General features: G+C 46.6%; 1 protein-coding gene across 7 annotated transcripts in view; it reads right to left on the reverse strand.

Annotated features, from left to right (window-relative positions):
* Positions 1-23,934, reverse strand: part of TMEM131L (transmembrane 131 like) — an 82,573-nt gene extending 58,639 nt beyond the window's left edge. For 4 of the 7 annotated variants that reach the window (XM_087735623.1, XM_087735621.1, XM_087735622.1 and 1 more), the window contains exons 1-3: positions 23,768-23,934; positions 23,355-23,425; positions 15,863-15,906 (exon numbers count right to left, since the gene is read on the reverse strand). In XM_087735623.1, the coding sequence (XP_087591749.1) occupies positions 15,863-15,906; positions 23,355-23,425; positions 23,768-23,891 (239 nt within the window). In that variant the 5' untranslated portion in view covers positions 23,892-23,934. Of the gene's footprint in view, positions 1-15,862; positions 15,907-16,014; positions 16,292-16,335; positions 18,232-19,302; positions 19,430-23,354; positions 23,426-23,767 lie in introns of those variants that run through there. The other 3 variants (XM_087735624.1, XM_087735625.1, XM_087735626.1) reach the window with 3 other exon arrangements.
* Positions 23,935-24,814: the final 880 nt, after the last annotated feature.

A 24,814-nucleotide genomic window follows, 5' to 3' on the forward strand; every position in this document is an offset into this window, starting at 1 on the left:
GCAGAACCATATGAAACACACCCTGTTTCACAGGTTCATTAACAAAACGTGTACCACCAAAAAAACCTCAGGTATGTTACGGCTGGCACGTTAACCCCTAGAGCTCAGATTTCCTAGTTAACATTTGTTTCTTTCAGCAGGATAGCTGGTGGGGGAAGGAAGAGGAGAAAAATGAGCTGAAAAAAATAGCAGGAAGTCGGCTTTTGATTATTTGGTATCAGTTAAAAAAAAGTACTTGCAATCAAGTACTATATTAAGACTCCACCTCTCCTAGATTCTTGCATTTCCTCCTTTATTTCAGAGCTAAGAAGCTAATTGGACTTCACCAACTTGAAATTTTCACCTGTGAAACTAATGGCAAAGAATCAGTAACGCTATTTTTAGTTTCTTAACAAGCCTCAAACCAGAGGTGTGCTTCCACTGCAAGAACGGATGCACTTTGCTTCTGCATGCTCCACATATTAACCTATTTGACATAGAGCTTCTCAAGCTGCCCGTGAGAGGAAATGCTCCTTCGACAGGCCAAAGATCTCTCTGCCGCCCAAAGGCATATCGAACCGAGCTTGGTCCTACGGCTCTCGCCGCTCCTCCCTCTGCAAGATAACCAGCAAATAAATGTCACGGTCCCGCGTGGGAACCTGCCGGGACCTGCGCAAACTCTCACCGAAGCCAGCCAGGCTTCTCGTGGGCAGAGGGGTGGCTACCATGAGATCACGTTTTCGACACCTCATCTTACCTTTCCACAGCCTGTAAAATTTCAGCGGATAGAGGGAAAACAAAAAAAGGCGCAAGTGTTCAAACAAGTGTCACTGTCCCCAGTCCAGTGCTTACGCCCAGCAGGACCTAACCTCCAAGCCAGATCTCGCGACAAAGCCACGACAGACGTGGGGCAGCTTGCAGTTCTCCAAGTCCCAAATGAGCTTCCTTGCTTTGGGAACAAAACCGAAGGTCTTCATCTTAAAATCTGGATGTGTACGCTCTTTATGGCTGCACACTGCCCTCCCCTCCCTGCACAGCAAAGATTTCAGTAATTATTCCAAGAACAAACCATCCACCAAAACGCGGCCCACCGCTTCGATGACCAGAAAGCATTAACAATTGTATTTATTTACAAGGAGAAAAAAAAATTCCAAGCAAGACTAAAAGCATGGGGAGCGGGGCAAGGGGGGGGTGGTGGTGTTTGTTTTAAAGCGACTACCCGCATCTGCGGGATCAGCCACATTATCCCAGCAACATTGGGAACGCTCACAAAGGCCAGAAATGCCCCCTTTTCAAAAGGGCAGTTTAAATGCCGCAGAAACTGGGTCAGCAACAGGCCACAGAAATACCTAAGCAGGCAGCAGGCACCTCGTGGGCTGCAGGCAGCAGGCTTGCGGCAAAGGACTGGAATAAAAGACAGAACACACCAAGACAGAAATCAGACAATAGCTATTGAAGAAAGGCAGTTAATAGCAACAAAGCACGTAAAGCACGGGTCAAGGAGTCGGTCAAGTACAGGCCCTTCAACTCCCTACCCTCCTCCAGTTGCCAGGAATCAAGATTTAGACGCAAACCAGCGATGCACATGGCACGCAGTACTAGCAGGCAGGCACCAAAACTAAGCAGGCGTGTTAAATCCACAAAACGATAAGGAACTGCAAAGCTTATTCTACAATATTACATGGCTGCTCACTTCCCAAGGGCAGCAAAGTGCTCCTTGCTGTTCCAATCTCATTAAAAAGACAAACAGGAATTACATGATTTATGCTTATATATGGTTAGCATAATCATCATCTCTGTGTTCAGGTCTTTACTGTTTGTACGTTTATTGATGTGTTTATTGCAGAGACCTTAATTTTAAAATGCCAACCCACAACTTCAGTCGATAGGACAATGTAATTCAGCACAATATATACGTAGGCAAAATGTAAGAGGTGACCTACAATGTCACTAGTGAGGTCTGACTTGCTGGCTGCTTTGCACCCTGTGTAATAGCTGACATTAAATGAGTGTGCAGCAAGCCTGTTGCACACTTCTGCCAGGCAGAGTGGGGAGACTTGATTCCGTTTTGCACAGACCCTTAAAATCATTTTACATAAACAGAGGTGGTGGTTACACAAGGTGTAAGCAGTTATGAATCAGTCACTCTCTCCTTTCTCTCATTTCACTTCCCTTTTGCTATTGTATATCCTCCCTTTCATCGTCAGATTGCAATCTGCTGTTGTCCCTTATCAGTTTTGCCTATCACTTGAAATAAGCAAGCTTTCATTTTTCCCTTCCTACCAGTACCTTTGTTCACTTTGCATTTTCTTCAGGAGCACCCTTCCCACCCCACCCCCCCCTTTTTTTTCCTCTCCACAATCTTCAGTCATTTTTTCTCTGGTTACCATACTTGCTCCCCTGCCTCTCTGGCAATTACACCCCATCCTTCCCTCGCTGCCGAATTCTAGCCCAGACAGGTTCAGCATCACATCTGAGCGGTTTCCGGCACAGCGTTAGGCAAGATGTCTCACCGGCTGCCCAGCCTCTCTCCCCCCAGCCAGACGACCGTGCGTCCTGTTTCGGTAGGGTTTTGCCTCAACCAACATACTGTTCTGAGCTTCAGTAAGAGGCAGCAGGCTGAAGACGAGTGCCCTGTGCACCGAAGCAGACAGGAGGCATACGAAGCAGCTCTCCCAGGCTTGCATCACTCACCAAGAAAGGTCTGGTAGTTGCATGCGTGCCCTTTGCTTCTGCAGCAGAAAGTCCTGCGGCATCCAAGGTGCCGACTGCCAGCCACAGCCTCTGCCCCGGAACAACACAGACCGAGGCCGGGCATCTCAAGTGTCTGCACTTGCATGAAAACCTGAGCAGAGAGGGCAGGCCAGGCTCGTTGTCCACCCCCATGTGGAAATACTGGGGGTTTGAAAAAGTTACCGCAACGTCACCTGCCGCCGTACCCTCTGCAGCAAGGGGAAGATGCACGTGGCAGGGGAAGCAGCGGAGGCAGCTCGGGGGAACATGAGCACTCCCTCACCCTGGGCTCCAAAATTAGGAAACCTGTCATTCCCCCTTCCCTCTAAAGCACTGGGAAAAATGGGCTGCTCCCAAGGGCAATTCAAAGCAGCTAAATTAAACTCCACCTCTGATAAAACCTCTTTCTCGCTGCAAAAGGAGCTGGAGGTGACCAGCCTTCCACCATCTAAACCTCTGTCCCAAAATTACTCCTCCACCACGGCCCAGGTGCCCAGGGAGGGAGCTTCCCCACAGATGAGACTGCTGGTGGTGGGGATGGACCCTGCCTGTCACCGGGGGCCAGCCCCAGGTCACAGCACAGGTGAACCTTGCCTGGCTGCTGTCCTTACAGCTCTTCTGTTGCTTTGAAACACATTTTTTTTATCATGACTGGTGCAATCTGACCACTGCCATACCCTCTACGTTGACCTGCTTTCAAGCAACAGATGGGCAACGCACAGATGCCATGATGGCACTGTAAGCATATGGGATACTGCACAATGCAACGGGGCAACAATACTGCAAAATAGTCTCATGGCCTCAGTAACTACTGGTTTTCCCACTTAGTCATTACCTTGCTGCTACCTCCTTCTCCTCAGAGATGCAGCCCCTTGGGCTCTGGCTCCCCACCAGGGAGTGGGACCGGGCTGCTGCATCCACAGGGTTTGCAGCAGCCTCTCCGGAGAGCTGTGCTGGGACAAGGGTCCAATGAGCCCAGAGGGGATGAAACGGGGAAAAAACAGCACTCAGTGCAACCTTGCAGCATAGTTTGTTATGAGATGAACACGGCCGGGTACCCAGCCAGACAGGGGGCACTTAATGAGGGGAAAGAAGAACATCCCTCTTCCTCCCACATCCAGCAGCAAATCCCACTGCCTCTCCACCCAAAGGTTAAATATCAAGACACCAGTGTAACCGTGATGCTGGGCAGTACTCGTTAATACTGATAGCATCACTACTCCGAAATGCTCAGGATTTGCGGCTAGCGTGCGGTGCAGGAGCTGACCTACGGCATTACTTCAGCCAGGAGCTGGTGCTCGATGCCCAGAGGGCATCGAAACCGTGGGTGTCCAGCCCTGTGGGTGAGGACAGTCACTTGCCAACAACTTTGGTAGAGTCCTAAGGTAAAAACACAACCCTTTTATATTTCAGATGCTTCTAATAATCCTTGCTAGACTGTTCTACTTTTCAAGTAGAGAGCAAACAACTTCACACAGTAATTTCTGCGTTAACTCCTGCAAAGGCAACCAGATCTTTCAGGATGACATCTACTATCTACGACTCTGAAATTTCATGCAATGTACATCTTCATACTTGAAGCAGTGCCTCAGTAGCAACAGTCACGAAAGTGTAATTACTTTAAACTTTAAAATTACAGCTTTTATTTTCTACCAAATGTAACCAACTCTTTTTTAATCACTGCAATTTATCGTCAAAGAAAATAAAACTACTGTATTGTCAGATAATTCAGTAAAATTCAACCAGTTTTGCTTTTTATCCTACAGCTCTCAGGATTCAGCTCTGTTGTGCAATGACAACTAACACTACAATGTACCTGAAGATGGGTTTCAGATGGAGTGAAATGTACCTATAGACCCCACCTGTTTATAATATAACACCCAGCCTGTAACAGATGACTACTTAACAGCTTTTACATATTCCCACCAAGAAAAGCCTTGAGAACATGGTGTACCTTGCTCTGGAGCTCCAGCACAGAGCAGCAAGGAGGTCTGAGAGCCTTAAAAAAATGGCACACATGCATTTTCAGTTCCTTGTGGAAACTGCACCTCTCATCCGCGCGCACTGCAGCAATGGAGTTAAAAGGCAGCACAATACACAGGAACCTCAAGACCTTGGAAACCGTACAAAGGATCCTCCTCGCAAATAATACAAAAACAAGCATGCATCTGTTTTTTCTCTCTCCAGTGCTAAACACATCACACTCAGACTGCTGGCTCAGAGTCACAGAAGTCTCCAAAGTCCCTCTTCGTTCCAAGTGTATTCCCAATGGCAGCGCAACACACTGCTCCGACAAACGTGGAACGGTGTCCTAAAAGCCGGGAGATGGCATTCAAGCACATACGCACGTATTCATATGGCCCAATTTCGGTTTGATACGTGACTGCTGAATGCTTTTCTGCACTCACTGATAATAAACAAATACATACAGCTGAAGGTCTGTGAAGAGTTGCCTGATCCCACCAAACCCGCGTGCTGCCCACGGAGGAACTCTTTGGAAGTGCTCACAGAGGAAAGAGCACCAGGAGGAAGCAGCATGGCAGGTGGCCTTTTTTTTTTGGCTTAATTCTGATAACCAGAAATTGCAGAAATAATTGAAGCAGCTTCACAGGAAAGGTCAAGACCTCAGTACGTCAACAAACGTAAAAAAACATTAACATTTGGATCCACTGCTTGCCAAACACTGTCAGCTCTGAAAGAAGCACGCAGGAGTTGATGGCAGCACTTGCAGTGACTCAAAGCCAGTCTCTAGAGCTTCTGGAAATCTGAGAGTCTGTATAACAATCCCATTTTGGACCCTCTCTTAGGACCCGCAAAAGCTTTTCAAGCACATACCCACCACACGGGTGACCGGCAGAAGCCCTGCAGTAAATCAGGAGGGGAAACGGGGCTGTAAGAACATGGCAGCATTCAGGGGGCACAGAGAAGAACAAAGAACAGTAAAACAAGAGAGATTATTAACTTTCCACTAGATCAGGTATCAGCATTCACACATGATTAAAAAAAGCTGGAAAATTCCCACTCAGGAGATAAATATATATGTGCTACCAACAAGGCAGACAGTAGCAGAAACTAAGATAAGCAGATTACAAACTGGTCATTTATCTCTTTATCTACTTTGTAAAGCTGAGACTGCCTATTTAATTCAAAGTTAACTTCTTCTTTGAGACAGAGGTGCAGAGATATGTGACAACAAAATGATGCTGCAGTCTCTCAAAGAAAATAACCAGGCCCCAGAGAGAAACATTAAAACAACGAACAGCAATTTAAAAAATTGGAAAGCAATATATAATGATTTATATATGCAAAAGAAATAGTGAGAATGTATGTCAGAACGCTTTTGACTTAAGGTCACTCTTTCTTCTTCACATACATCATTCAGGTTTCTGAAAGTCTTCCCAGGCATTTTAAAGCGTGTGAAATTATCACCCTACTGATATACAAGCATCTCCAAAGGCCAGATCAGTTTCAAATCTTAGGACTGCAAAGGAACTGAGGTCGTCTTTTATAACGCAAGCTCAGCTACATTACTGCAAGTGTCACCATCCCATCATCCACAAGAACAGTTTCTAGACTTAAAAAAATAGTGAGTTGTTTTCTGCATTTCTCATGTTTCCTTAAGGAGCGTGCTGTTGCGAACAAACATTTTAACGAACTTTTTCTTGCTCAGAAAGCCCAACTTCTCACTGAAACATCACAAAACCATGAAAGCGTGGGCTGTGTTGTCTCTGGTTCAACAGCACTGAACATGATACACCGTCTTCACTTTCTCCTTTTTACTTCCAAGTCCTTACAGCTTCTTCATGTGTCTTCACGAAGTTCTGAAGTAGAAGTTGGCTTTTATCAGGCAGTAACAAAAAGCATTATTTTGCACTTCAAATTTCTTAATTTTGACATCTGTGGTGTTCTGGTATCCAGGTGGGTGCAACAGTAAACCACTGACTACAGCTCACTAGGTACTGCAACAGCATCTTGAAGCAGACAGGAGGCTATGAGAAGACAAAAACTTCACCAAAAACAAGAACAGAGGGCTACTTCTCACCCTCCTCTTGGAAAACATTTCCCCTTCTCTCCTTTGCCTCGTAATTCCGAGCAAAAAAACTTCTTCGCGGTGATTGTTTTTGATTGAGAAATGCCTATGTTTAAAATTTATATAAAGTCCATTTGTTCTACAGAACACAAGGTCTGTTTTGTACACGTACACATAAAAAAAATATTCTGAGTCGTTATTGTCTGATTATATTTCCATTGCACTAAAAGCTACCAAGACACGCACAAAAAAAAAAAATGCAGCTTTATTTGTACACCACTTTGGGGGCAGGAGGTGGAGAGGAAGATAAGGTGACTATTAACACAGCCAACTTTGCCCTCTATCTTCCTTATCTCAGTTGGCAGCCTGGACGTAACATAGAGTGGCAGACCCCTGAGAGGACAAGCAGATACCTAAATTATTCATACTGACCACGTGTTTCTCCTAGGCAATTAGCTTATTTGATTAAAGCAAACTCTTCTACAAATATAAAGCAAATATTTGCAGCAAGTACTCAGAACTCTGCAGAAGAGATAATGCACACTGTCATCACATTTAAGTACATTTGATATCATTTTCCTCCCCCTGAAGTGGACAGGACTATTTTGTCCTCATGAAGAGGGGAGTTGGTCATTCTGCAATAACCACCACAAAGAAAAAGTCTCTTCCCAAAGCAGCTACTGAATAAAGTGGATAAAAAATTGTGCTTAAGACAATGTAACTGAGATGGTTTTTTAAAACTTAGGCTTGAATTTATAACCCAGATGGAACTGAAAGTGGTACAGATGAGCTATTTGCTTGCTTTCCTGTCCATGTTTTTACTTACGTTACTATGGCAAACGCCAACATTTCTGAAAAGGCTCCTTCACCTACTTGCCTACAAGTCATACAGTCAGAGCCACCGCCAGGGTGGGAGCGCAGCTTTCCCAGAGCACATTTCCTAGTCAAATAAAAATACGTGACGCATTATAAGCTAGGTTTGTGTTACCTTTGAGTCTCTAGGAATATGAGAGGCAGGTAACAGCATTGCCTACCGCACTTTATTACCCCGCATCAGATAGATTTCAGGTAACTTTATAGTCAGCTTATAAAAATCAAGCCGGCGTGCTAGGGTTGATGATGCAGAAGTGGACTGTCTGCAAATTCCTGAAAGTGAGCAAACTGTTGTTTTGGGTGTGGGTTTTTTTTTTCTATTTTGTCACAATTTGCCAATCTGCAACAGCAGAAAAGCTATGAAGCTAAATGCTTATAGGGTGTCAATTTTCAGACTGCTGACGTTGGTCTATTACTCCAGATGTCTATGTTTAACTGCATAATGGTAAAATTAAAATTACTGCAAATTAAGCCCTCTTAAGGGCAACTAAGAAGCAGCTATTAGGGAAGTAAAAATAATTTATTAATAATAAATGTATAGATATAAAGCTAAATCTTCTGTGGCCCACTGCCCACAAATCAGAACGATTAGCCTGAGATTAACACACATCTGAAATTCATTATTAGTGTATTAAAATGTAAAAGTAGAAGCATAAGAAGAGAGTTCCTGTTCTAAACTACTTATATTACAGAAGCAGCATGTATGGGCTAAGGGGACACTAAGTTTACAATGATTAGGACAAGGACAAACATGTCAGAGCAGCTGTTTGCTTTTGCTTTTTTTTTTCCTCTTCTCAAAACATACAAAATGTGTCCTAACATCCCCTTTTTCAACACAGGGCAGGTTAAGTTTAACAACAAAAATGCCATGTTCCAGAGCAGACTTGCAGATCGCCCGCAGCATGCGGCTGCTTGGCATTAGGAGCTGACCCTCCCCATGTGTTTGCTGAGTGACTATACCAACAGCCTGTGCCACCACGAGATCTCTCTCTGCTCCTGCACAGCTTTACAGCCAGTACTGAAGCAAACACAGAATGGGAAATAAGTCACCATATGCCCTTGTCCCCACCTGCTCAGATCAGGATTGTCCTAACTCTAAAGACCCTGTATTCAGGGTGGACTCCGTCCCAAAGCATAGGCTACCAAGAGCCTGCAAAAAATTAAAACCATGCACAATGAATTATATACTTGTGCGTGCACTTGCCTTCAACTTTCCATATAGTGGCAGGCTGTGTGATTCGCCACACCATCCGCCCAAAAGCCATCAACTGCCTCCAAGGCTATCCATCACACCGATGCAAACGCCTTACCCTCCTACCCAGCAGCCACTGATTTGATAAGGCATTACTCCCAGCATACACCAAGATGCTCTACCTCTCAGCCCCACACTTTTGGGGACTAACCTGCTCATCTGTCTCGCCAACAGCGAGCAGAGCAGCAGATCTGGCTGGGCTCCTCCCCAGCTCCTCCTGCACTGCAGTAGATAAGGGAGCAGAGAGTCAGCCTTGGCACGCAACCACCCCCCCAGCAGCAGGCCAAAAGGCAGGTGGAAGAAAAGAGGGGACAGAAGGACCGAGGAAGGAGCGGGAAGATGCCACGAGGTCCGGACCAGAGCCGCACGGAGGGAGCAGCCTGGGAGGAGGGCAGCAGGGATGCTGTCCTGCAGGTGAGCCGTGCTGCCACCCACGGCTCCTGTGCCAGGTCGGGCACCCATCCAGCACAGCGGGGGGAGGAGGCCGAGGGAGCACTTCTGTGCACATTTTCAGCTGATGCTGCCACAGAAAGCAACAGGGAAACCGATCAGAGAATGATCATAGGTAAATGTTAACCTGGCAAAAATAAAACGAAGAGGTGCTTTTAATCCAGAGGAGTTTTCTGATACAACTTGTAAGGCTGCACAAGGCAGGGGACAGCAAGGAGAGGGCAAGACAGCCTCTTTCTCTTGCAGTACAGAAACCACCACCGTTTCAGGCATGGCCCACGCAGAAACTGTAAAGAAAGAAGAGATGCCATAAAAAGGTATGCAAGAGATTTGCGGAAGAGACAGAAAGCTCAGAAAGTGGGAAAAGAAAGCGAAGGAATTGTTAACAGAAGAAAGAGATACAGGACACCAAAAATGTAAAGTACAGTTTATTTCTCCATTCAAAACAGGTCATTACTTGTGAGAAAGTTTATTCCAGTAGCACATATCCACAAATACACCTTCTTCACGTACACTAATCCCTGTGCAAACAATAACCTCATAGCCCCAGCTGGGAGGAGACTGTCACTGCCTGCTATTTTTACCAGTATAGAAACTGGGGTAAAGACAGCCTGTGTGGCTTTTCACGGCAGCGTGAGCCATATGAAAGCACAAGTGCCAATTCTCAACTACCACACCAAGACTGTCTGCATTTCTCAAAGTCAAATTGTCACCCATAGATGCGAAAGTGCATTTTAGGTCAGCACACAAGCCAACGTACCGATCAGTCACTGATCTGACCATGGGCATCTTCCAGCCCAAGAGGGCTCACAACAGTGAGGGAAATACATACATACCAGCAGGGTCTTTTCAACGCAAGCAGACAAGATTTTGACAATAAGTGGGACTGCAACAGGATATCAGAGAGTAATTAAATCTGGCCATGCATCACCTTTAAAATATTTCAGTTAAGGTCAATTGGGACCTACACTGAGGACAGAAGTTTTACAGCTCTTTGCAAAATGGAGCGGGACTCTCTTGTTTGCTAGTAACTCCAGATCCTAGAAAGCCATAGCATTAGCTCCTCAGTTTGTTGTGAAACACAGGACAGCTGGCCTAAGCCACTGCTCTCCTTTCAGAAATGTCTGAAAGCAACCTAGAAACAAATAAATAAATTGATAGCTGACTCATTTGCTAGCACACAGCACTGGCACGCGACGTCCCAAGAAAAAAACAAAACAAAAAAGGTTTTTTACTCCCTGTATCAGCAGACAAGCAACACAATTTTGCAAAAGGACCAATATTTTGGAAGAAGCCATGTACATGAGGGCATAGCTGTCCCCAACAGCATTTAATACAAAGTTCAGCAAGGCAAAGTTCATCAGTGAATGAATTACAACACATAAAACAGAGATAAAAGATTAAAGCAGCAAGAGTTCAGCCTGCCACCCTGGCTGTGCCTGGCAGAAGTGTCAAGAAGGAGAGGAAGAGTAACACTGATAGTTCCTTCCAAAACAATCTGTTTCTTCATCTACAAGAGATGCCCCAACTTTGCTGACCTTCTAGCAATTTTCTTCAGTAAGCTTTTTTTATTCTAGCTTCGCATTATCCTCCGTGTTCCCTGCAGGTCTTTCCTTAGGGATTTTCACCCAAGCATAACAGGTAGGTGTGTGCATCTCACGTCCGCTCCTTTACTTCTAAGGATTATATAAAGTAAATTTCATTCCTTTAGGCACCCAGTAAAACTTAAAATTAGTAGACCCTTGGCGATTTGGTGAAATTGTAAGTAGGATACAACAGCAGTGACTTATCAATTAAAAACAAAAGTTAACCAATATGGAAGCAGTTTTTGGTGCAACCCAGTAGAAACACCCATTCTGTGCACATTGTGTTACTTTATGCAAGTGCATTAATGGTGACTGAAAAGCTTTCTCCCCAAGAAATGCAGCTTGCTTCTTTTTTAACACACACATGGATTTCTTCTGCTTTTATAAAAAAAAAACCTACTAAAAACTTAAGAAACGTAACTTTTGCTATTACAAATTAGGTCCAAGCGTATATCGTAGGAGAAGTCTTCATGTAATTTTTCAAATACTTTTGGGGGGTAAGTTTAATGACAATCTAGATTTGCGGTACTTGATACAAGCTTAGGTTGAAAATATTGTTTTAGGATGGTTCCTTTCAAACAGTTCAAGCACTCACTGATGCTCTCAAAACTACTTTTCAGCTTTTCACTTTGAAATAGTTTCTCGATGGATATTCAGTTTGATGTTAATAAATATGTTTAAAAAGTAAACACAACATAAAACAATGTTTTTTTTTAATATTCGGACATTTCTTCTGGCACAAAATCCATTTTTATTCTTTTCAATAAGAAAAAGCAGAAAGAAAAAAAATCCAGTTGATCCTAATCTATTTTTCAATCTTTCTTTTCCTAGCTTAGCCACCATGCAAGCTAGCTATCTGGTACACGGGTGTACCACCAGTCCCATGCCACTACTTTCCAAAAACTGGACTATCAGAAATTATGGTACTAAAACCACATGCTTTTTTGAAGGATGAGTCACCTCTGAAGTGTCTTAACAGTCCATCCACAGTGCCAGACTCATCTGCGCCTCTTAACTGGAGAGGAGATGAAGTTGTGGCCAGTGAGAAATTGCCACATACAACCTCGCAAGGTGAAGTAGGCTCATTCTCCCCAGCCCCTCTGGATTCTTCCCGAAAAAAAAAAAACCCAAACATTAGAACTACATCTCTTAAGTATCCGCTAAATCCCCAAGTAATTTTGCAGTCCATGCACCTTAACTGCTTTGCTGTCTCTCAGACAACTAGTAAACTGCTCCCTTGCTACCTTTACCTTCCAATTTCTCTTCCACATCTGGAGCACTATTTCACAGACACAGCAAAAATCACAGGATTAGGAGTAATCCCGCTTGGAAGTCAGGAGAGGCCAAAGTGCCAGGCACCAGCTGTCACTCTTGGGGCTGCACTACCACCCTAGCAGGAACCCACTGGGAGCTAGCTGATACTATCTACTGCCCCAGGCAGCTCCAGTCCACGGGGTCAAATGCCCTCCAGTGATCAAAGGCAAAGGTTCAACAGAAATGCTTGACTGAGCTAACTGCATCACACTTACAATTTTCCTAGCAGTTGATACCTGTCTACTCAAAGCAAAATATGCCCTGTCACAGGTAAAGGCTGGAAAATGTCCTCTTACTCACTAATTACATACCATACTTGTAGCATTGTATGGCCTTCCTTTCTTGTACACTATTAATGCACATCACATATTAAGAGTACATGCTCCACATCTTGAGTACAGCAGTTTATTCTGGTGCAAATATTCTTTAATGGGTCAGCTGGGAAACTGGATCCTCAGAGGCCTTTCTCCAGAAGTCCTCAAATCCAAGGATTAAGAATGTCAGGCATGTGAAAATTTATTATTAATTTTGGTAGTCCAATGTCTACTTCCTTGAAGTGGAAAGCTGAAAATTTTGATAGCATCATTTGTGCACATCACCTAACGGTATTGTCCCTTTATCTGTGCCAGACTTCCGCATTTGACTCATTTGGCTGCTTTAGCAAAAGCGTAATAAAAAAGCAAGCACCTAAATCTTCAAAATTTGCTACTGCCAGCTGTGGCAAGTGAACAGTCACCAGCATGAAGAAAAAAAAAAATCCCCCCCCTATCAACACCTGTCATTGACTTTCTTCTAAGAAAACTTCCTGAACCAAAGCTATTTTGGAAGGCATCTTTTTACTACTGACTTTCAAATGTAAGAAACAGTTTTTTAAGGAAACTTGAAGCTTTTTTAATAACCTAGTCCAAATACATGTGGCTTTAATTCTATTAAAAGACTGTGGCCTTAAGCAGCACATCCAGCAACTCTATATCTACTGTTCAGCATTTCTTATTTGAGAGTCTGATCCAGAGAGACACAAAACAGCAGTAAGCAACCTGTGGTAGCATCCAAGCAATCAGAAAGGCAGGAATCATAGGCTGGAAATTAAGGAGTTGCTAATTAGCTTTTTCTCACTCCAGGCAGGTGCAAACTCACGGACCTCCAAATCAACCACTTCCAAAATAGCTCTTTACAAAAACTGCTATTTTGACCATGTATTTTTACCCTCCATGCAAACTTCTGTATTTGTTAAAGCTAAACCTAAGGCAGAAATAATGAGACTACATCCATCCCCCCTTGTGCACTTGCCACAAAAACAACAGCAAAGCAAGAAGCCCACCCCACATGGAAGATCCTGTGATGCACATGCACAGGAAGTCAGTTAACAGACTGTTAATAGTTCACTTTGGGTTTGGTTGTTTTTTAAAAGTAGGTTAGCAAGCTCCCAAGAGAGCCCATTAACCTAGAATTAAAAACTGAATAAAACAATGTTTTGGGAAGAGACTTTCTCCTTTATGCCCCAAGATGCTGAACTCTCTCTACTTTCTTCAGCTCTGGGGAAAATTTTGAATTTGCTATCTCCATTGACTTCTGCTCATACCGCCACTTTAAGGTGCTTTGCTTCTAAGAGCTTCACATCAAATTTCAGTAGCTTTAGCTGATTTCCCTAGGGCACGCTGGCAGACAATGAGATAGAGATGCTGCAAGCTCTCAGGTTTTGCTGCTACAGGAAAAGGAAATCCCCATGATTTCACCATAGAGTAATATAAGCCAAGGGAATGAAAGTTAATCTGGAAAGAAACTAATAAATTCTAGTCTTTCTAACATACCTTTGCTAGGTCTTCTTCATAAAGTCTACACTCTAACATTCCTTCAGTATACAGCACAGACACAGATCGGTGTTTACATACAGCAGCAAACCAAAACAGTTTTAAAGATACACACAAACCAGTGTCTGTTTAGGCAAGTTTCCTGGAGCATTTCAGTATGACAACAGAAGGATGTTTCCATCCATGCAAGTGAACCTTATAAACTTTACTTTCAGAAAAGAAGTTAATTTTTGGAAATGAGTAATTACTAGAAAAATCTTTAAGCACCTGAATGACAAAAAAAAATAGTCAAGCCACTTTTTCCTGTGTCCTGAGTCTCAAGAACTATTTATCTTTCAGTAATATTTTTATTATTGCCATAGTAGCCAGTTACTCCATCCACCTCCAGAGAACAATATGCAGGTGGAGATTTTTTTTTCCCTAAACTACATCTCTCTGCCCACCAACAAAAAAAAAAAATCTCAGAAACCACCTTAAGCACAGCATTTGAGACTGCTGTCTTCTGACTGCCTCTCAATAAAGAGAGCATGTTTAGGCATGCAGTGAAAGTTTTGCATCAAAACCATAGTAGTCTGCAGACGAAAATCAGAAATTTCTGTATTTGTGCAGGGAAAATGCCTGCTTTCAATAGTTTAGCCCTCTTTTTGCAAGGGGAGGAGGAAAAAAAAAATCCCCTATGCAGGTAGGAATGGGGGGCACAGGTAAGCACAAACCATCAGCACCAGCTGTCAGAGGCAGCAGTAATTCTCCCATCCAGTTTCTATACCATCTTTGTCATTCTCACGGAGATGAGGCACAGGAGCCCTAACGTGATGCTGAGTTCGGAGAAGGCTCCCGATATGGCAGAAAGAGGGGGAAAAGCCACACGAAGCAGCGCTGCAGTGCAGGACAGCCCCAGGATAACCATCCTCTTCCCACCCCTAGGCTTACGCCTCCTGCCAGCTCCCAGCGAGGCTTGTGTTTTATCAGATCTATTTGCTCTCAAACCCAAGCTAAGGGCAAAGACGGGAGATAAATGAGAAAAGCATTTCTGGCTAACTGCAGCCATCAGAGCACGGTGGTGTTACACGTGTTTATTTTAAGTCTTGTAATCTTTCTGGCTGGCATGGCACTGAAAGCTGTACCCACATTAACACATACCAAAGGAAGGAAGTGTTTCACTGGTAGGTGTCCAAGCATTTTAATCTGGACGCTCAGAGGAAACAAAATGTGTATTTAAAAAATAATCTGTGATGCTATTTACCCAACCCTTCAAAACAGAGGAGGCCTGACATTAACAGAAACAGCAAAGTTGAGGCTACAGTTCTTAAGAGCTTTATTATTTATCTGATTTCAAGAAATGAGACAGGATATTTATTGTTCCACAGCAACACATTAATAAGCTTTTGGCTTTAAATCTTCTTCACCTCCCTCCCCACCTTGGTACACATTAACACTCCAAGACTACTTACGTTTGCAAATTTTGGAACAGAAAATTGTCCTCTTGTTTAAAGAAATTAATTACAAAATATACAAGAAAGAATTAATAAATACAGATTATTTTTTTGTGTGTAAAAGCAATGAAAAGCAAATGCAGCTTAGAGATAGAATAAGGAGAAAGAGATGCAGGAAGGCATTTCAGTCTTGCATACACTGTGCACTGTTTTCCAGTTTTGCTAACAAATTAATAGTAACATTAGTTGAGAAAATCATAAGCCACAAGTAATGAAAATCTATTTAATATGCATCAGAAAAAAGTCATTTTTAGTAGTGTGCTCAATTACACTTCAGTATTTCCTAAAGCAAAAACCAAAACAAGCTTCAGTACTCTTGTTTTCATTTGAGTTTTGCTTACCTTTGCTCCTGTGGATGCTCTTCCACATCCTCCTCCGAATCAGCCTGACAAACAGAGAAAACACTACGTAAGAATCTCAGAATCGCAACAGGGTGCACTGGACATATGTACCATTTTTAACTCCTCCAGAGACGGACTCTCATGTGACTTACTTGCAAAACAAACTCAGAAATCTAAAACTCCTACAGCGATTCCTTTATGATTCAAGGAAGGTGGATGCTGGCCATCCCATTTGAGGTTTCAGCTCATTTTGCCAAGACAAATGGTGACTTAACATGGCTACTCCATTTTTTTTTTTTCAGATGTTGATTGAACAGATTCATTTTCCATTTATACAAATGCATCCATAAAAAAATTCTGCTCACACATACAATTTCCATCTAAAACCATCAACTGTCCTCAAACTACAGGAAAACTATTTCCTTCACCTTCAAATTATCTGCCCCCGGTCAGTAAATTTCATAAGCCAGTACCTGAGAAAACAGGATGCAGAATGCCTTGAAAGTCAGATCACGTGGTAATGCCGAAACCAAAGGCAAGGTACCACCTTCCAACAGGGACGGCAAGATCCCAAACCCAGATCTTATCAGTGATCAGCAGCACGTACAGAAATCGGAGAGAGCAGAAGCTTTAAACACAACAGCTTAGCTCAGTTACCGGACTAAGGTAATTTTCAAGACATGCAGTTCAACAAACTGTGCCAGCCTGCAGTTTGCAACCAACCACTTTGAGCTGTCCACAGAAATGAACTCAAGCATCGGTTCAATGAGCTCCCTGCAGGAAATCCATTTAAAACAAGCAGGTAGCTGCTCTGAACCGGCCGAGATCTCCAGGAAAGCTTTAGGTACAACTCAAAATGCAGCATGTTGCAGCCACCCAACCAGCGCTGATGAGACCAGGGACAACTTTAGGGAGCTTAACATTTTCCAGGAAGAGGTCACAGTTATCCTGCCAGGAACAGCTGGTAAGTTTTCCCAGCTATTGCTTCTGCAGGTGATGGTTCCACAAGACACGAGCTACAGACCTTCGCAATGAAAAGGTAGGGGGAAGAAAAAAAAAAATTAAAATTAAAAGAGTGCACCTTCCACCACCCCTCCTACACGTTTCACATGTACGCGCATCACGGAACAAGCCCCAAGTCACCAGCTTTGACTCTAGCTCCTATTTTCACTACATACTGGGGGGGAAAAAAAAAATCACCTGCACAAACACTGAACATCTTTCTACAGGCTTCAGATGCTTAAGCAGACCAGGTGGCCCTACTTGTCTACTAAACAGGACAGACAGCAGGATTTCTGAAGACCTGAGCCTCATGAAGGAGGAAAAAAATGACAACCACACTAAGGCAGCAAATATGGTTAAGATTATTATTAATAATTAACATTATTATGGCTAAAATAATGACATTATGGCTAATATGATTACAGATCTCGCCAAAAGCTACCAGTTCCATCTAAACTTCCATCTTTCGCCACAAGCAGCTCATCCAACAGAAGCAGCACAGCCTTCACCATAGCATAACCAGCTCTGTAACAAGACTGATGGGGAAATACAAGTTAATTTGAGGACTTGACAATCTTTCTGTACACCTGCCTTTAAAGGGAGGTTGGACACACGGCGATAATTGTCCAGGCTCTGCAGCACATCACACGGCTCTTCAGCACAGACCTACCTACACAGAGGTCCTAGCACCTGGCCCTCACGAAGACCTGGCCGTCTCCTCTAATGACTGAGCTAAGCCTTGTTGTTAGACTCTACCAGTAGGGCACAATACAAACCCATCATCCGTTTTCCAGCTTCTCCAAGCTCCTTTTGTACTTCCAGGACCTCAGTATGATACCAAGCAGAATTAGAGGACTCCTCATCCACCTCTTCCAGAAACAGCTTCTCTGCCACCACAGGCTGGCAAGCTATCCTCATTTTAAATGGCTTAACGCCTCCTTTAAATGGCTTATCATCTGCCAAGCATCAGAAACCTGGGACTGTGTCATTACACAGTGCTCACCCTTAACCCTAGATATCTCACTTCTCCTCTTAACTTTTTCTCAAGCAACGATGAAGAAAATGTTCCCAACCTACAGTACAGCCACAGCATAAAATCTCAATTGTGAGATTGAAAAAGAAAAAAAAAAATCTAAAAAAAAATCACCCTCAACTCTGAGCATGCACAGAGAGGCCTATGTCCAGCTTTCTCCGATCTTCTCTCCTCTGTATGTCACAGGCTACATGCATACTTATATTAAGGATTTAAAAAAAGAAAAAAAAAAAAGCAGCTTTCTCAAACTACCATATCACCAGACAAGTAGTATAGGGGAATGGGAGGAAGGGAATGACTCCTAAAGCCAAAAGGCAAGTCCCAGCAGCCTATCCACGACAGGAAAAAAATCCCCTTCCTCCAAACCTCATCCTGAATACAGGCAGGTGCTTATCTTGTGCCAGAAAGCCCCTGAAAGCACCCCTCTCATATCACACAAGTCATGAGAGCCTGGGCTGACAGTTTCTGCATAATCTGCATGGCCAACCAGCCCCAGGTCCTATCAGCACCATCCAGAAGCTCAGCTGGGAGGCTGGAGGAGCCTTTTAAAGCCCAAAGAGGAACACAATTCCCACCCCAAGTCTGTCTCAGGCTTTCACACATATTGTGCGCCTTCAGACAAACCCTGCTTTGAAGCGGGTGACTCCATACGTTCAATTGGTGCATAGCTGATGGGATGCGCCTCTCTTAATGACACACTGCAGTGCTGCGTATCTCAGATACATATGTAAGATCAAGGTCTTCATCAGCTTTCGAAACCGGCAGAATAATTAACCTTATTAGCCCCTGAGCTGCACTGAAGAACAGGAACTGAACAGCTACTACATGGGAAAAGAAAAAAAATAATAAAATAATCTTTCAGAAGTGAGCAGAACTTTTAAAGTGAAAACCCAGGCAGCAGCTCTGTATATGCCCAGTGTCTGTAACGGACTATGATACAGTAAATATTGTGGTATCTTTCTCCAAAATTCAAGCACTTGAAACTTTATCACAGTAATCTGAAATAAGCAGTCACTGTAATCTCCTAAGTATCTGCAAGCAAATGGAAACATACACAAGGCGTTCCTCTAATGAAACACCTCGCTCATCTCCTACATGCAACACACAGGAACAGTAGAAAGCCCATCACATCAAACACACACGGCACTGACACCAAAAAAAAAGGTTGGTATACGTTGCCCTTGATGACTTACTGTCATTTTCAATCGTGATAAGACCTACAGTTTAACCTTCATTATTTCATTTTAAAGTAGTTCCTCCCTCGAAACTGAAGGGGCTGAAAGGCAAGCGCTGAATGCCCTGCTCTGCTGGTACCCAACCGGCCTGCCCCTGCCTCCAGATGCTTGCAGTAATCACCAAAGCGGTGTCTGATGGACAGAAACACGCAGCTATGACTCTCCGATACCTCTTTCAAGTGGTGTCCACCATGAACAACAAGTGGCATTTGTGCTTCTCCTTTCATACGCTCGTGGCCGTGGAGACAGCAGGCCTGACACCCTTACTGTGCTTTTCCTTGGGCTCTTCCCTCTCCACTTCAGCAAAAAAAAAAATAAAAAAAATTAATAACTAACCGCCTTTCAGCTTTGCACTGAAGTGCTCCAACATGGCTGTTTATATTTGAAGCTTTTTCAGCTTTTAATGGTGAAGGCCTTGGGTGTCAAGTCCTACACAAAGGAGCTCTTCTCCCAAGCATTTTAGTTAAGTAAGTAGTAACAAGTTACAAACAAACAAGCAAAACCACAAAATTGTAAGGAGTCTGAATAAAAACCACAACTGCTCTAATCAAGCCTCTCCCACTTGAGATTTTCCATGTCAAAATCCCACTGGTTTTCCATGCATCTCCCAACCACCAGGGCAGGATGCAAGACACTGCATTTTTCCACACTGAGGACAAATGACGGGAAGAAAAACAAAAATCCAGCCACCCACCCCAGGGACGTTTGCTATAAAAAAAGAGGTCAAGGGCAAGGAGGAGAAGGAGAGCAAGGTGGGAGCTTTGCAGCTACACCCCGCTTCACCTTCAACAAGAAAGAGGAACTAGGCACAAGGGAATATGGATACCACATCCAACTGGGAAACCCAGCTCGCCTCAAAGCAAAAAGAGAACCCAGGGAGAAACATTAAAACACTGGAGGAAGCTGCAGACCGGTGGAAGACTGTCAGCACACTAGATAACAGCCAGCTCCTCCTCAGCTCTGGCACACAAGCCCACGCACACCCTCACCGGCTGCGATGCTCTGGGCACCTGTCAGGCTCGGCTGCGGAGCGAGAGCAGTAGGTGAGCCATCCCCAAACGGCTCTGCAGGCTTCAGAGGAAGCCGAAATCAAGAGGAAAAAAAAAAAATCCCAAGCTGGGGTGGGGGGAAGAAAAAGCACAAATACATATAAAGAGGGAAGCTGGGAGGGGGCACACGAGAAGCACAAACAATGAAAGGGAAGCCAGAGGAAACAGAAGGTAGGACGACCGACCGGGGTGGAGGCACAGGGGCCCTGGGCGGCTGCATGCAAATTCATGCAGTTCACGTAGACAAAGCGATGCTGTGAGAGGCCTAGAAAGCAACTACAAATATTAAAATGCTTTGTTTCCCCCTGCCCCCCCGCCTCTTAACATGACGTCTTTATTTGGTATGTGCTCTTGGAACAAAAGCGAGTGCGGGCAACCTGATGGCTGAATGGGCTACCAACCCATCCGACTTTCACCCTCAATTTCTGCAGGCAGCAAGGAATGCTCAAAACTGCTCCGTCACAGGCAGCTGATGATGCATGGAAAATAAGATAATAGTGCAAAGCCACGACAGAAAGGGAAAAGCATCCATCAGACAGCGTTTGTAACCCACCAGAAACAGGCAAAAAGGCTGGGCCGACAGGGCAACCTAATCCATACCCCTGCTCAGAGCCTGCAACACGCAGGCAGGAGGCAGGCGCTTTGGGTGAGGAGCATGCACGGTTCCTTCCCTGGATTTTTCACTTCTGCATGCAAAGTCCTGGCTCTCCTGTGCCGCACTCCCGCCCTCCCTCCTCCAAAAGGGAACAGGAAGAACCAGATCGAGGAACCAGGACACTTCCCATTCCCAAAGTCTTCCCAGAGACCTATCTTTAAACACGTGAACGAAGCAACCCTTGGATATTCCCTATCAAACAACATTTATTATCCACTCAAAAGCAAGGAAGTTCTTCCTCTGACTAGACCCTCACCATTGCAACACCACTGCTGCGGTACACAAACACTGGGCAACAACCCTCTGTGAGGGCTTAAGTGAGAAAGTCTGTTCTTGCAAGGAAGAGAACACGGACAATCTCCTTGTAGCGGTAAGTCAGACCATTTTTTTAGTGGAGCGTGGAGACCAACAAGCAATAAGCCTCTTGCAAGTTTAAGCATCCCTCTAACAAAGAAAGGGCAGTCAGATGTCATCAGATGAAGCGGTTTTCCAAGTGTCCGGAGCTGATGCCGGCGCCTCTGTCGATGCCCCTCACCAACCCAGAACGGTCACCCAGCAGGGTGACGATGCCAAATTGCCTCCAGGACCTTGCAGGCGCCGCAGGGGATCGCGGCGGGGTGGGTGACCCTTGACTCCTCAGGCGCTCAACGAGCCACAACCAGCCGTCGCGGAGTGGTGCCACCACTCCACGGGAGCGGTGTTGGAAGGGTCCCTCGCCACATCCGCAGGGACAGAGGGAGGTCTCCTTTCCTCCTCCCCCTGGCAACTGGAAAAGGCGGCTTCAAATTCAGCCACAGGCCCCAGAAGCCCAAGAGGTGCTGCGTAAAGCCCAAGCCCGCAAGGGAACAGAAATTTGGGCGTCAGGGCTAGGCCTGGAACCAAGCTTCAGTCTTAAAACCTGTTTGAGGAACCCAGGCCCTTCTGCTTCAGCTTGAGCAGTCACCAATGCATCAGATGCTGCTGCGGTCCCCGAGCTCAGAGGGGAAAGCCATGCAAAACAGCCTCTGTTTTGCTAGTGCTCAGAGACTGCTTCATCTGGCTTTTGACGTCTACCTTTTATTTCAGCAAGCCTATCGCGATTTTCACTTTTTGCTCTGGCATAACTGAAACTAGAAGACCTATTTTCTTTCCTGTATACCTAACACAGCGTCTACAGAAACGACAGAGGAGCAGCAGCCTCAGCTTTGCCTTACACTGCTGCAAGGACTCGGCAGGACCATATGCTCCACCGTGCCAAGTTCAAGGGCCGCTTGTGCCTGGTTTTGCTTCAGTCATGCCAGAGCTTTTTATGAGGATGCTCAAGAACAAAGTGTTTTCCAAGAGGACCTAATCTCCTCAGGAAGTAAACATCGCATCATCATCACTCGGTTGCAGCTTTGCAACGAGGAGCAACTATAAACGACTGCATTACACAGTTCTACATCTAACGCATCTTAATGTCTTCAAGGTAAAGACTGCACAAGCAAAAGGCCGAGATCCTTAAGCATCCCTGGGCACAGAAGCTTCGCACCTTCCCTTAGCTACTACCACATCTGCACCAGGCAAATTCTGAACAGCATAATATATGTAATTTTTTTTTAAGTATTTACATATACAGTAGATAATACTTCCATAAAACCACAATACAAAACGCCGGGCGCTGGTAAGCAGCATCACTTGTTAGCTAGCTGAGGGGAGAAATAACACTTCTGCTGTTTTTCCCCTACATTAATGGGCATCAATGGCTGAGCACTAAACAGAGAATGATATAATGGCTTAAGAGAAATAAATTACTCTCTTTTCCCTCTCACATAAGACGACGTCCCTAAGGACCGCTTCTTCCCATTTACGAGCCTGGTGCCTTTAAGTCTAGGAAGGCACAGCTCAACATATGGCAGAGTCCGTCAGCGCAAGTTAAATGACTGCCTCAAATGCCATAAACTCCAGCCCCCCGCTTGCAGCCCCCTCCTCGCTTACCAGCGTATTTTGCCCTACTGGCTCCCCTTCCCGTGCAGCACGTAACAAACCATGTCACCCCTCGACAAAAGCGGCCAAACAAAACCAAAACGCGCTACGATGAGGGCAACGGCATCGCAAATGATGTGTCATTTGAGGGGGGAAAATGGCTTCACCTGAGCGGGTCTGAGCTATAAATACGCGCATATTCATTATGTGCACGTCCAGTATCTACCGTGCACAATTACGTTCTTTAGAAAAAAAAAAAGGGGGGGGGGGAGGAGAGAACGGGGAAAAAAACCCACAGAAGGAAAAGGGAGCCGCGAAGCCCCGGCGCCGGTGGCAGCCCCGGTAGCGGCAGGGCGCTGGGGGCGGCGGGGCCGGGGCTGCGCCTTGACAGCGGGCGAGGCCGCCCCCGCCGGCCCGGCTCGGCCCCCGCCCGCCCCCGGGCCCCAACCCGCCCCCGGCCCCCCGGGGCCCCGCAATGGCCCCCGACCCCCCGACCCCCCCCGGGCCTCGGCCCCGGCCCCACCTCGCCCCCGCCGACCCCGACCACCGCCCGCCCCCCCCGGCGCCCCCTCACCTGGGCGGGCAGCAGGAGCTCCCCCTCCTCGGCCTGCCACAGCTCCACCACGCCGGGGATGGGCTCGATGGCTGCGGGGGCAGAGAGAGAGAGAAACGGCGGATGGGCCGGCCGCGCTCGCAGGGGCCGGGGCCCGCAGGCGGCGGCGGCCCGGGGCTCCCCGCGCCGGGGCAGGCCCGCGGCTGACACCGGGAGGCGGCGGGCACCGCGGGGCGCAGGGCCGGGAGGAGGCGGGCGGGGGGGGGGGGGGGGGCGGTGTGAGAGCCACGTCCCGGCTCCCTTTGTGTCCCCGGGTGCCACCGCGGCAGCCGCCCGAGGGACGGCGGCGGGGGCGGCGGTCCCGCTCGCACGCCCGGAGCGGGCAGCGGCGGCACCCCCGACCCGACCCACCCCGCCCCGCCGGCGCCCCTCACCTTGCCCCTGCGCCTCGCCGGGGCGGAAGCAGGGCAGCAGGACGTGGAAGACGCCGAGCAGGAGGTTCATGGCCGCGGCCGCGCGGCAGTAGCCGCCCTGCTGCGGGAAGCGCAGCCCCGCCATGCCGTGCCGCGCCGCGCCGTGCTGCGGCTGGGCGGGGGCGGCGGCGGCGGCGGCGGCGGGGCGGGGCGGGGCGGGGCGGGGCCGACCGAGCCGCGGGCACCGCCCACCACCGCGCCGCGCGCCTGCGCGCCGCGCCGCCCCGCCCCGCCCGCCGCCGTCCGCGCCGAGCACATGGCGCGCCGCCGGGCGGGACACATCTTCCCCCCCCCCCCCCCCGGTGGGCCTGTGGTGCCCGACCCAAACGGCAGCCCCCCCCAGCAAGAGGGAAACGCAGGCGGCGGGGCAGGCGTTGGGGAGAAATGATGCAAAATCGGGTTTATGACCGCGTTTGGGCAAGTGGCGCGCGGCTGGTGGCGGGAGCGGCAGCTCCCCTCCCTCCCTTGCACCCGAGCGGGATGTCACCGGGCCCGGGTGCGCCCCCCCCCCCCTTTTTTTTTTCTTTAAAAAAAAAGGCATTAAAACAGCGAGCGAAGGAAGAAAACAATGAGGCATCGGGAAGGGGGAGGGGACGGGAGAAGAGAGACGGGAAAAAAAACCCAAATAGCCGCGATCTGGTGACCTTGGCGCAGATGTTCTCAGGCAAGGTGCTGCCAGAGCCAACGGCGGGTGTAAGGTTCGGAAAATAAATGGGCAGCGGGACTTCTTTGCCTTGGTATTCCTTGGCTGCTCAGCAGCACTGTGTCAGGAATGCCGCTGTCCTGATCCATTTTGGTGTTAAGTAACTATTGTGGTGCCCGACGGGTCTCTCCGGTAATGATGGCATTTATGAAACACAAGTGTAGAGCAGAGCCCAGCAAGAGCGTACGCTGGTCATGCGGTTTTGACATGCGTCTCACGCGCCCTTCTGATCGTATTCTAAAGCACTTGTCCCTTTTGCTCAAAAAATAAACCCTCAAATGCTTAAATTACAGGAAAAAACAGTT

The sequence above is a fragment of the Nipponia nippon genome, unplaced genomic scaffold (assembly GCF_047370975.1).
Source record: "Nipponia nippon isolate SJK-2023a ecotype South Korea unplaced genomic scaffold, ASM4737097v1 scaffold_6, whole genome shotgun sequence".
NCBI lineage: Eukaryota > Metazoa > Chordata > Aves > Pelecaniformes > Threskiornithidae > Nipponia > Nipponia nippon.